The sequence below is a fragment of the Gossypium hirsutum genome, chromosome A12 (genome assembly GCF_007990345.1).
Source record: "Gossypium hirsutum isolate 1008001.06 chromosome A12, Gossypium_hirsutum_v2.1, whole genome shotgun sequence".
In the NCBI taxonomy this organism is placed as follows: Eukaryota; Viridiplantae; Streptophyta; class Magnoliopsida; order Malvales; family Malvaceae; genus Gossypium; species Gossypium hirsutum.
This window is the reverse complement of record NC_053435.1, coordinates 79,175,884-79,188,611: the sequence shown is the minus strand read 5'-3', so window position 1 is coordinate 79,188,611 and position 12,728 is coordinate 79,175,884. Positions and strand designations below refer to the sequence as shown.

At 29.3% G+C, this 12,728-nt stretch overlaps 1 protein-coding gene across 3 annotated transcripts; it reads left to right on the top strand.

Annotated features, from left to right (window-relative positions):
* Positions 1–2,148: 2,148 nt before the first annotated feature.
* LOC107945628 (MADS-box protein SOC1-like) lies at positions 2,149–7,601 on the top strand. 3 transcript variants are annotated; one of them, XM_016879704.2, is made up of 8 exons: positions 2,149–2,687; positions 2,917–3,115; positions 4,076–4,154; positions 4,914–4,975; positions 5,354–5,453; positions 5,552–5,593; positions 6,681–6,722; positions 7,156–7,601. In XM_016879704.2, exons 2-8 carry the CDS (start codon positions 2,934–2,936, stop codon positions 7,312–7,314), a joined length of 666 nt encoding a protein of 221 aa, XP_016735193.2. In that variant the 5' UTR covers positions 2,149–2,687; positions 2,917–2,933; the 3' UTR covers positions 7,315–7,601. The 3 variants fall into 3 exon arrangements, with proteins under 3 accessions (XP_016735193.2, XP_016735195.2, NP_001314419.1); XM_016879706.2 differs by having other exon boundaries at positions 2,164–2,687; positions 7,171–7,601; NM_001327490.1 differs by lacking the exon at positions 2,149–2,687 and having other exon boundaries at positions 2,934–3,115; positions 7,171–7,314.
* The last annotated feature ends 5,127 nt before the right edge of the window (positions 7,602–12,728 follow it).

Sequence of the window (12,728 nt, the reverse complement as noted above, 5' to 3'; positions counted from 1 at the left end):
ATGCCTGTGCCATAGAATTTTATGCATATTTTCAATTTAGTCCCTTTCTTAATACATCATATAATATTTCTTGATTTAACTCTCTGTTGATATATTGTAACTTTCATTTTCTTTTATCTTATATCTTATTTCGCTAAAATTTTATCTTACATCATTTATGACTAAGGGAGTTTTAAGGATGTTAAACCTTGAATCCAATCAACTTGCTTTCAGCCTAACTCCATACTTGAATAAAGATAAACACACTTAACGTTGTTTAAAAAATCTTCATGTTAATCATTTTAACGACAACCACTAATGGTGTTATCAATATGAACATACTAATACCATTATATATATATATATATAAAGAAAGAAAAGGAAAGAGTAGAGACACCAAACTAAAACGAAGGGTTTGAAACCTAATTTCAACATAATAGAGGGACGAAACCATAATTAAACCTAATATTTTTTCTATTACTATAAAGCAAAGTTGTTGAAGGGCCACGATGTGATCTCACATATCCCAAAAGGAAATATAGACCCTTAGATTGAAAAAAGAAGAAAAAAAGGTAGCAACAGCATCATTGTGGTCCCCCATTATAATAACCATAGGCTAGTTTGTCAAGTACTGAAGGCTACAGCAAGTGAAAGAGAACCCTGTCGTGTTGGACAACCACCTCAGCCAATGCCCATATAAGGCATCAATAAGAATACCAAACAAATTGAAAACCTTTCTCACAATAACATGTATAGCTATTCACGTTCACTTTTGTTTTTTTTTTTGGTAATTTACATTTTCTGCATTTAACTTAAAAAAATTACAAAATAATCACTAAATTATTTAAAAATTTTCATTTAAGTCATTGAAATGTTAAAATAGTTACTGTATGACTTTCTCTATTTGTATCATCCGGACCAATAGAAAGCTCTCCATCCCCTTTCTCTTCTACTATTTAGTTTTTTTTTAGTAAACAACTTTGAATGTCACAAATCTGTGAATCAAAATCCAAATAATTTTTTTCTTTGATCTCTATCATTGATTGTTAGATCAACTTAGATCTAAAGTATATTCTTTACTTTTACTCGCCGATTTGTATTGAATCACTAACCTGATCATCAAATTATTGCTCGAAATTCACTAATCGAACTTTAAAAAAAAACCTTAACAACCAATAACTTTAAAAAATTTTACATTAATAAATTAACAAGCTAACTCAACCCAAACGCAAAATGTGATGAAACTCGAATTTGAATGGTTAAATTTAACTATAAGAATATATTAATATTAATATAAACTTTTTTATACATAATTTTAGTTTTTGAACGATGAAACCGATCAATTCGACCCAACCCGAAATTAAGAAAAACTAAACCCAAACTAAATAAAAGAAAAAGTGAGCCGATCGAGTTGTGAATATCTCGATTTTTTAAATTTAAATATTATATTTTAAATCATTATTAAATAATTTAAACTGTATATAAAGTATAAACACTGCTTACTTAAGCATTTATTAAATAACATTAGAAACCACATTTTTTTATATGAATATCTCGATTTAATTAATTTGATTGTAAGTCTAAACATAATTAAATTAAAAATTTCATAAAAACAATAAATTTTAAAAAATTTCATAAACCGATCCAACCGTTTTTTATCTCGATTTTTAGTTTCGAGTGGTTTGCGCAATCTAAAATATTGTTCATTTTATATAATTTTAATAAATAATTTATTTTTATAATATTTAGGTAAAAGAGCCAAACAATGTATATTAAAAAAATGAAAAATGAAAAAGTTCTTACAAGAAAATTAAAAGAAGCTTCCAAAAAACAAAAAACCTTTTTTCCCTTTTTAAGGTTTTTGACAAAGAAAATAATAATAAAAATAATAATAATTTTTTATTATCTCTTATTGAGTTTTCGAAACCTAATTGGTCTTCTATGTACGGAATTGTACGGACAATCTTATCTTGTCCCCAAATATTTGTCCCATACTCTCTCTCCACTTCCCATTTTTTTTTTTACTTCTTTTTCAAGAAGATAATTTTATTTATAAAAAAATTAAAATTTTATTTGAAGTACAAAAGTATTTGTTTATAAAATCTCTTTTCTTTCTCTTTTTAAACCCACTTGGTGTATTTTTTTTAGTAAAGTAGTTTTTTTTTCCTTTTGCTTTTTTATGTAAGTTTGTAGTATCTTTGGATTTTGTATTAATGAGTTTACCATAAGAAGCAAAAACATCAAATTCGCAAATGCGATTTCTTTTCCTTTTTAAACTCTATTATATTTTATACATATATATATAATGCTCTTTGCTTTACACCTGTATTGTTTGTATATAGAGAATTTTTACAAGAGAGGAAAAATAGCTTAAAAGATAGATGAAAAAGGAAAGGATGATGTTTTGTGGGGTTTTGTCGTTTTTTTTATATAAATTTTTTCCTTTGATGGTGGCGACTAATAAAGGGACACAACCCCAAAACAAATCAATCACCATAAAAAATAAAATTCTAATTTTTGGGTTTTTCCTGGATATTTTTCTTCATTTTTAGCTTTCTGGGTTTTTGTTCTTTTGATTATTCAAAGGATCAGATCACAAAAAAACAAAAAAACTACATGTTTTAAATGTTTACTTGATCTGATTTCCTTTCGGTTTCTGTAATATTTAAGCAAAAAAAAAAGTTCCAAGTTCTTTGCTTGCCAATTTGGTAAGATTTTGATTTTCATATATACATATGCATATACATATATACTTAAAACCCTCAGTTTCTTCTTACAAATCCATGTAAAGAAAAAAAGGGTTTTCTGGGTTTTATAATTTGCTTCTTTTAAAACTGTTTTTCTTTTTTTTTGTTCATTTATATTCTTATGTTTTCCATGTGTTTGTTTTAATGCCTGTTTGGTAATTCATATATATATGTTTTGTTGGCTTTGAAGGAACGAAGATCCTCATCATGGTGAGGGGAAAAACACAAATGAGGCGCATAGAGAACAATACAAGCAGGCAAGTTACATTCTCAAAGCGACGAAATGGGCTACTAAAGAAAGCTTTTGAACTATCAGTTCTTTGTGATGCTGAAGTTGCTTTAATCATCTTCTCTCCTAGAGGCAAGCTCTTTGAATTTGCAAGCTCTAGGTAAGTAATAATTTTCTTTAAGCCCCCCTCACTTTTCAATTAATTTGCTGTTCAGCACCAATTTTCATACTTAGGGTTGTTTGATTCTGCCATAAAAACTCTCACTTGCGCACATCATTTAGTGCTATATACTCTCAACAACATTGTTCTTTCATGTGGGGTTTTTCCAAGAACCAAAATTAAACTATATTTTATGACTAATCCCTAATTACTATAACAACTTAGTGACTAGAATGATGCCGGTTTATAGGACTAACCAAAAGTGAAACCAAAAATATTTAAACTGTACCTTGTCCTAAAAGATAAACTTTAAAATTTTCCTTGTACATGGTGTTGGCTTGAAAAATAATGTTTATTTGAAAAAAAGGGTACAATTTTCTGATAACCTTGTAGTACTATCCCTTTCATCATGTACTGGTATTATTGCAATATAAAACAATGTTTTTTCTTAAACTATATTTCTAAAATAAAAGGGGTGTCTTGGAAGTATCATATGGAAATGGTTATTTTATTTGTAGGTTTTTTTTTAATCTATTTATGTAGTATTAGTGTTATTAGAAAAATATATAATTGGATGTTATTCATGTTTAAATCCAAAAATTTCTTCAGAGAAAAGACAGCAACATTAGTCAACTTTGTTTACCTAATGTATTAATGATCTACAGATGATTTCATATACAACTCTGATCATTGTTGAAAATGTTTATGTCATGTTTAATATGTACATAGATATTTTCTTTCATCTTTTGAAATTCATTGTGGAAATGCTTAATGATACTGTTTAGTTAATCATTTCTTCTTCTTCTTCTTCTTCTTCTTTTTTTTTATATTTGAGGTTTTTTTTGCATTTATGCCTATATACATGTAGCTTCTGTCCTAATTAAAACATTGTTTGGTTTTTAGTTACAAGTTTTTCCATGCATTGATTTGTGTTGCTATTTGGATATATCATTTATTTAGCATGCAGCAAACTATAGAACGTTATAGGCGGCGTACAAAGGATAACGAAACCAATAAGCCAATTGAACAAAACCTGCAGGTTAGCATGTCTTTTGTTTTTGATGTCTTAACGCAATTAATTATAGATTTATTTATGATTTTCATCTCTTTACTTTATATAGATTCTCCTCCATTTGTTAGTAAACACATGAATTTGAATAGCTAGTTTTTGTTAATTGTCATGTATAAATTGGTAAGGTTTAACATTATTGTCCAGTTAGATTAATTTATGAGTTTTTGTAAAAGTATGAGGACCAAATTTTGATGAATTAAAATAGAGGGATTAACTTCTCGAGTTTTTTTTTAAGTTGAGAAACTAAATTCACCATTAATTATATGCATTTTTTTTCTTATATGGATTCACGGTACATAATTCTATACGCAATCCATAAATTAGATGATGCTGTTAGGGGCAAATTGGGTGGAAACAGGTAGGGCTTTGCTCCCCCTCAAATGAAAAGTTTATCTTCTAGTCTCAAATAAATGATAGATTAAAAGTTATTCTGTGGTAGAATCACACATTGGTGTCTCTAAAAATGAAAAAAAAATTATTTAGTCTTTTCGAAAGTGATGAAGTTATAAGTTAATATAATATAAAATTACACTTTAATCTCACAAAAAAATTATAATTTAATTTGATCTCCTTAAAAGAAAATTGAATTTGCCCTTGGATATTGCAGCATCTAATTTACCACTAATGCATAAAATTATATACCGTTTGTTTATCAAATATAAATCATATATATAGCAAGGTTATTAATTTCATGTTTTTATGGTGCATATTTACTGAGAATGGCAGCATCTAAAGACTGAATCAGCAAACATGTTGAAGACATTAGAAGATCTTGAAATTTCAAGAAGGTATTGGTCTTTTTATAAGATTCAACCCCCCCCCCCCACAAATATATATTGGGGTTAAAATATAAGATAAATCCATGTACTCTTAAAAATTTTGAAATTTAGTCTCTCTATTTTTCAAAATTTAAATTTTAAGTTCAATTATTAACAGTGTTATTTTTTTGTTAAATTAAGGTTAATTACCTCATTTTTAATTATATTGCTACCAAGTGAATAAGCTTTTTTATTTCAAATGTCAAATCAAAATTTAAAAGTGTTAACAGTTGACCTTAAACTTTAAAATCTAAAAAGTAGAGGGGCTAAATTTCAAGTTTTTGAAAAATACAAGGACTGAGACAAAAGAAAAAAGATAGTTGAAATTTGATTCTAAAATGGCCATAGGAAACTACTTGGAGAGAATTTGGGTTCATGCACACTTGAAGAATTACAAGAGATAGAACAGCAATTACAAAAGAGTGTGAGCATCATCAGAGCAAGAAAGGTTTGATTGTGAAAACTATTAATATTTAGTGCTTCTTTTAAAAAATTTATACAATGAAAATGTAAACACATTTTAACACTTATTATTCACTTTTTCAGACACAAATTTTCAGGGACCAGATTGAACAATTGAAAGAAAAGGTAAACCTTTTGGGTTTCAACAATGTTCTGAATTAAATTGTGATTTAGATTTAAATTGAGTTTATTGCATCAAACATCCCCAAACTGTGGCCCTCATTTTATATTGGTCCTTGAGCTTTAAAAGATTTTAATTACATCCTCAAACTATTAGTGTTATATCAATAAGATCCTTTCGTTACTAAGACCGTTAATTTAATTGTTAAATGAGACATTAATTTAAAATGAAAAATTTAAAGAAAAATGGACGTTGAGGTTTTCAAAGTTTTTACAGAAACTATCGTTCTCTTTCCATTTTTCTTCGATTTTACTATATTTTTACTTTTTAATTTTGAAAGTTATGCGGCAACATTTTACTTATCTTTAACATTTTCATTTTAAGTTATGTCACATAAGATTTCACAAGTCTTTTAATGGTTAAATTAACGATTGCAATAATAGAAGGACCTAATTGATATAACATCGATAGTTTAAGTATGTAATTAGAATGTTTTGAAGTTTTGAGATCAATTTAGAATGAAGATCATAGTTTTTTGGATATTTTGTATAATTAACTCTTTTAAATTGGTTGTTGACTTTAAAATGTTTTGATTGAGTATTTAAAGTATTTAATTTGTATCAATCGGGTCATTCATTTAATCTATCGTCGGCTTGAGCATTAAATGTTAGCTCGAATCTGAGATGAATCATATTAAAAACACGTGTATACATACGGCATAGATAGCTTGTATTGATATATGAAAAAGAAAACAATATAATGCCATTAAAATTTAAAAGGAATGTTTGTGTTTTCTTTGAACATATCATATCTATGCTGTCTATCCGATAGGTTCAGATATGTTTAAAATTTAATCCATATAGTTTAAATATACTCAATGTTAGATTGGAGCTAAAATGTAACGCACAAACAAACAATGAGGCTAATGAAAATAATTTGTTGATACAATACTAATATTTTAAAAACTCTATTAAAAAATTTTAAAATTTAGGAGTAATTTAAAATTTGAGTAATAATTTAAGAACATTATGTGCAATTAATCCTTTGGAGTTAGCTTTTTGCTAACAACTACCTTTTTTTTTTTTGGCTCAGGAGAAAGCCTTAGCTGCTGAAAATGAAAAGCTTTGTGAAAAGGTGAGGTCTAAAGTAAAACAATATTATTGGGTGAAACTATTTAGTCCCTATACAAAATTGAAATTTAATAAAGTTAACATTTACGGTTTAAAAAATATTATTTACTATTTAATAGAACCAAAGGGGTTCGCCCTCCAAAATTTAAAAAAAAAATTAATCAGGCCCTTCAATTTTAAAAATTTTAATTAATCCTTTCAAAGTTTTCAAAATTTTTAATTAGATTTTTCAAAATTTTTAAAAATTTCAAACCCCCAGAATTTTGGAAAATGCTCATTAACCCCTTAATTTTTTTTTTGAAAATTTTAATTAGACTCTTGAATTTTTTTAGAAGGTTTTAATTAAAGACCTCAAAATTTTTGGCACGTTCAGTTATTGATTATCTCATTGATTTTTTTAGTATTCATTATACCTACCATTAATTTGTCTTTTTAAGTTGTTCATGTCTCAGTGTGGAACAAAATCATGGAAAAGATTGAGCGAGCAAGAAGACAATGTACCGTATGACGAAAGCAGTCCAAGCTCGGACGTTGAGACCGAACTGTTCATCGGACTGCCGGAAGGTAGAACGAGACGGATCGTGCAACTCAATTGATGGACGATACAACAAAGTCAATCCCATGCAAATATGAATAGAAAAGGCAAAAGGTTTTACGTATTAAATCATACATTAGTTTTCAAATAAAATTGGTACCAGCAATGGTATAAAAAAATTTGCTTGGCAGAAAAAAAACTACCATGAACAATGATCAAGGATTTGCTACATAAAAATACCTTTTATATTCGGATAAATTAATATTTTAGCAAATTAATTTATTGGTACATCAATTTTACATTATGAACAAAATTATACTAATAAAATAACCTCTTTATTTTGGTTTTTGATTTGGATTCAATAATGACAAAATTAGAGGAAGCTGGTAGGGACTTTAAGCCCTAGAATTGATTAAATTACTTCTCTTAAAACATGATAAGAATATAAATTAATAAGTAGTAAAATAACATTTTGATCCCTCATACATTTATAATTTACTTTTGATCTCCCAATAAAATTTTCCGGCTTTGTTTTGGGATTAAGGCAATGTTCACTACCTAGAGATAGTTCCCATTAGGATTATGATTTTTTTTAGTTACAAGAACAGGGATGGCAATAGGGTAAGGTGGATTTTTGCCCACCTCGAACTAAACTCGAAGCTTGACCAATCTGCCTAGACCCCAACTCTTAAGAAAAAAAATCTACCCGAATCCAAAATTTAATAGAAGATCCAACTCTAACTCTAGCCCAACTCAATTCAAATTTAATTTAATTTTTTTTATTTTAAAGCAAATAAGACTACATTTTTAATTGTTCTATTTTTATTTTGAAGTAAATAAGATTCTTTTTGAGCTTAGACTTGAAACTTAATATATATTGACTTATATATTTATTTATTGAAAGTAAAACTTAGAATTACTTGTCCTCCTTTGACTTTAAAAATTTAAGGTTTAAATTTTTTAAAATTTAAATTTGATTTGTTCTAAATTTAAAATTTTTAAAACAAAAACTTAAATTTTTAAAAGTTAAGGAACTTTTGGAGAGAAACTTTGCTCAAGAGAGTTTTAGAGTCGTGTATTGAGTCATGTCTTTCATTGCCATATTGAGTCATGTCTTTCATTGTCAAATTGAGAGTCTTTTATAGAGAGTTCTTGTCTCATTTGTTGGAGAATCTGATTCGTTGCATTATACAAATATTTTTTTCTCGCTTTACACAATTGTTATTTTCCAGATTATTATTACAATTACAGGGAATATATTCCCTGAATTACAAAACTTTTGTAGAGAATCTCTACTATGTATCTTCGTCTTTTCTTTTGAGACAATTTTGGCAAAGAATCATTACTATTCATCTCTGCCTTTTCTTTGTAGAGAATCGTTATTGCTTATCTCCGTCTTTTTTTCGTCCAAGGAGTCTTTACTGTTTAGCTTTCTTGTTTTCTTTTGGAACAATTTCTTAAGGTATGCAGGGAATTTTTGGAGGTTGCAAACTAGTTGTGAGTAACACTCGATTCAATTAAAAAAATAAAAAAAATTAAATTTCTAGTTAATTGAATTGAGTTATTTGAGTCAACTCGAATAAGTAATTTTAGTTTCAAGTTCGAGTCAAGTTAAATTTTACAATTCGAATAACTTGAATAATTTGAATAACAGATTGGTGTAAATACCCTTTTGGTCCTTGTCAATTTTGAAAATGAGCAAATTGGTCTCTCTTAATAAAAATTACAAAAAATAATTTTTCAAAAATTCAAAATAATTTTTAAAAATTCCAAAATTTATATAGTTCTAATGAATATATAAAGAAAGTTAAAAAATGAAAAATTTTCCAAAATGAAAATTTTTGGACCTAAATAAGTTAATTAATGATTCAAGTTTATCATACTAATGTAACACCCTTTACCCGATCCAGTTGTCAGACCCTGAGCTAGAAGATACTACAATAGTAAACAGACCCAATCATGTGCATTTTGCTCAGTAATATTCAATAAATCAATACATGCGAGTTAAGTCTATGTTTAACATACATTACAAGCAAGTTCAAGTCTCAATTGAGCTTACGAAAGCCCTTAAACCAGCTTGAAACCAAATTGGGACCATTTTGAAATTTTTACAAAAAGATAGGTAAAAATACAAAATATGGGTCATACGACCGTGTGGCCAGGCTATATGACAGGCTGAGGCCGTGTGGGCTATATCACACAGTCATGTCCTCAAACCGTGTAATGGACTTATGCTGTGTAATCAAGGTTACACTACTGTGTCAACAGGCCGTGTAACTAACTATGGTCATGTTGAACCTAATTGTAAAATTTACAAACATTCACACGGTCTTGTAGCTAGGCCATGTAAGGGATTGAGACAGTGTATACAGAGCATGCGGCCGTGTCAACCACCCATGTGTGGTACACGGTTGTGTGGTAGACTGTGTACAGCCAAAATAACCCTTTTGAAACAATGTTCATACCTTTCCTACAAGTGACCTAAAATTTCATTTTACACCATTCAAACCTATTTCAAAACATACACATTTCAAAGCCAAAATTCATTCATATAACCATCTAAACACACAACCAATATGCCTTTATTGGCACCAATGAAACATTAAACTCAAGTCAAATACAAATCATGCCTTAGCCATTGCATACCACAAACTAATTCATATGATAAACATCATTCAAACTTGTCATTATCATTAACTTCTAAATACCAAACTTGGCACAAATCATACCACACATATCAAGTTACCAAAAGGACTTTTATATAAACATAACCATGCCATCAAATACATCAACTTGTACAAGTTTTAACCATCCTATGTACATGCCACAGTTAACCAAGTATGAAACATTAAAAGTCTACTGGATTGAGAGACAATAATTGTGTACTTCTCGTTGATCCAATCGACACGTTCTGAACGTCCAAAATCTATAGAAAGGTAGTAGCACAAGTAAGTATTGAAAATACTTAGTAAGCTCATACAATATAAACAATTACTTAACACATATAAGTTCATTATGCCAAACAATTATATCTAACATCATTAAATACATAAGGTTTTGAACTCAAAACATACATATAACCTCAAATGTTCATATTTCTAACACAATTCAACTTGCATTATATATCCATATCATGAATATTCTTCTCACCAACATCAACCTCATATCATCACATTTTCATTTTATAATTCTACCCGATGAAACAACGTAAAAGTACTTAGTATACGGGTGAAAATAATAGTTCTTGGTTACCCATTTGAGTTAAACTTACACGATAGATATCAATTGCTCCTCCGAGCTAAACATGAATAATAATGTCTAGTTACCCATTCGGGTAAAACCTACATGACAAGTATAAATTACTCATCTGAGCTAATCATAAACAATAGTGCCTAATTACCCGCCTGAGTTAACCTACACAAAAGAGAGCATGGTCAGGGCTTAATGTGCATGTTTCCTTGAGTCCGCAACCAATGTTAGAGCTTAATTTCACCGGCTTCAACCTGTAACCTTGTATACAAGACTTTTACTAAGTTCATCTGATTTTAACCTCAATTTATACCACAATTTATAATTGGCAATGACACCATTTCATAATTAAGCATAACACAACATCAACATAAACTTATTTAAACTGTATGAACTTACTTGACAAAATAGTTGTTTTTAAAGTTACCTGCACTAGTTTCTAAAACAAATTTCCAAAACTTTAATTTTTTTCTTCCCTCCACCGAAAACCTCTCAACTCCTCTCCAAAATTTCTTCAAATTTCTTGATTTTTTCGTCAAATCTTGTCTTTTCAACACCTTCAAACATCATTTCTTCAAGATTTGTTCAACATTGTGTGGAGATTTTGCCTATTTTAACAATTTTGAGGTTAAACCCTAAAACTTTCAACTTATTAATTTTATAAATTATAGGTTGAAATAGTGCTTGTTGATGGTTTATTGGATTGCTTTGAACACTATATATTATCTTTTGTTGCAAGAGGTTACCTATTTCTAAATATTTTCTTAACATTTTTACCTAAAACCCTTGCCCAACAAATGTTTGTTAAAATTCCCCCAAAGAGTTTTCTTTTGAGTCTTAGTGTTTCTAAGTGTTTAATTAGACAGAATGGCTCCTAAGAAAATGGCTAGAATCGATGCATCGTCTTCTAATCCATCTAGTGCATTAGAGTCATCTTTTAATGAGTGTTTTCAATCCTTAAACTCACTATCTCGTTGTAATGAGAAATTTGCTTCCAAAAAGGTTTGGGAATCTAGAAAAATAGATTTTGATATGCTTGAAGCCATAAATTTTATTTATCTATTTGTTTTTCAAAATTGGGGTTGGATAGATTTTTAAAAATTTTCCTCACCAACATCTTATAATCTTGTTTGAGCCTTTTATTCAAATGCCAAACTCGAACATGATGAGTCTGGTGACTCCGTTGTTGCCATCTCCTTATTTTTAATGAACACTCCTATTCGCCTCACTATCGAAGAGTTTGGAGATTTGTTACACTTTCCTTCTAGAGGTAACTCCAATGAAAAAGACACTTTTAATCTAGCTCTCTTCATTCCATCTAGTTTAGCTTTTGAAATTTCTCTACACAATCGAGTCTTCTCCCTTATCCTAACTTGGAATTTACGTCCTATTATGAAACATGCCAAGCTTCAAAACACCGATTATTGGTGGCTCGATTCAATCCAAACTAATAGGCATCCTGACCTTGCTCTCGTTATGTTTAATGACATCACTAAGGTTATCAGGAGGGCAATGTCTACTAATCTCACCCTTTCCATGGCACGTATTTGTCATATATCTTTAGAAGGTTAGAAATTAGCACTCTTGGAGACTCCCCCATTACATCAAATCAATTTATAAGTTACGGGGCGCTTCACCATGCCGGCTATCACTATGACGCCAACTTCAGTGGATCAAGGGAGGCAATTCGATTGCCAATGAAGATGATGATGATGAAGGCATTTTTGAACACGTCCCTTCATCCGAGCATGCTCTTCCATAGGCTTCGTCCTTTCAAGCATCTTAAACTTCCTCCGAGCTCAATACTGCCATCCTTGATGCTATCCATTCTTTGAGCAATGATGTTCGAGTCTTAGGGAAGATGTTAACACTCGGCTATCGACATTGGAGTCACAAATGGCGTCTCTCTGAGCTCGTTTTCCTTCGAGTCCTCCTTTTTCTCGTAGTGATGATTAGAGTAGATTTAAGTCATTCATTTCATACTCATAACATTTGCACCTAGATTTCTTTATTTATGCCTATGTCTATATTTTCTTGCAATTTATTGCTTTATTGATATTTTAAGATACATTATTGTTTTAGTTCATTGCCCATTTACTTTTATATATCTATTATGATGAACTAACATTTGTTCTCCTTAAACTTTATTTGTCATTTGATATAACAAAAAAGGGGAGAAGAAAAGGTAAATTGATTGATTATTCGTTTATGCTAACTATATGCAAA

What these genes read in the sequence shown, in the direction of transcription:
- LOC107945628 (XM_016879704.2), top strand. Translation starts at nt 2,934, where the DNA reads ATGGTGAGGGGAAAAACACAAATGAGGCGCATAGAGAACAATACAAGC. An exon ending in CAATTGAACAAAACCTGCAG is followed by an intron (nt 4,155 to 4,913) that starts GTTAGCATGTCT and finishes TGAGAATGGCAG; the next exon opens with CATCTAAAGACTGAATCAGC. An exon ending in GATCTTGAAATTTCAAGAAG is followed by an intron (nt 4,976 to 5,353) that starts GTATTGGTCTTT and finishes AAATGGCCATAG; the next exon opens with GAAACTACTTGGAGAGAATT.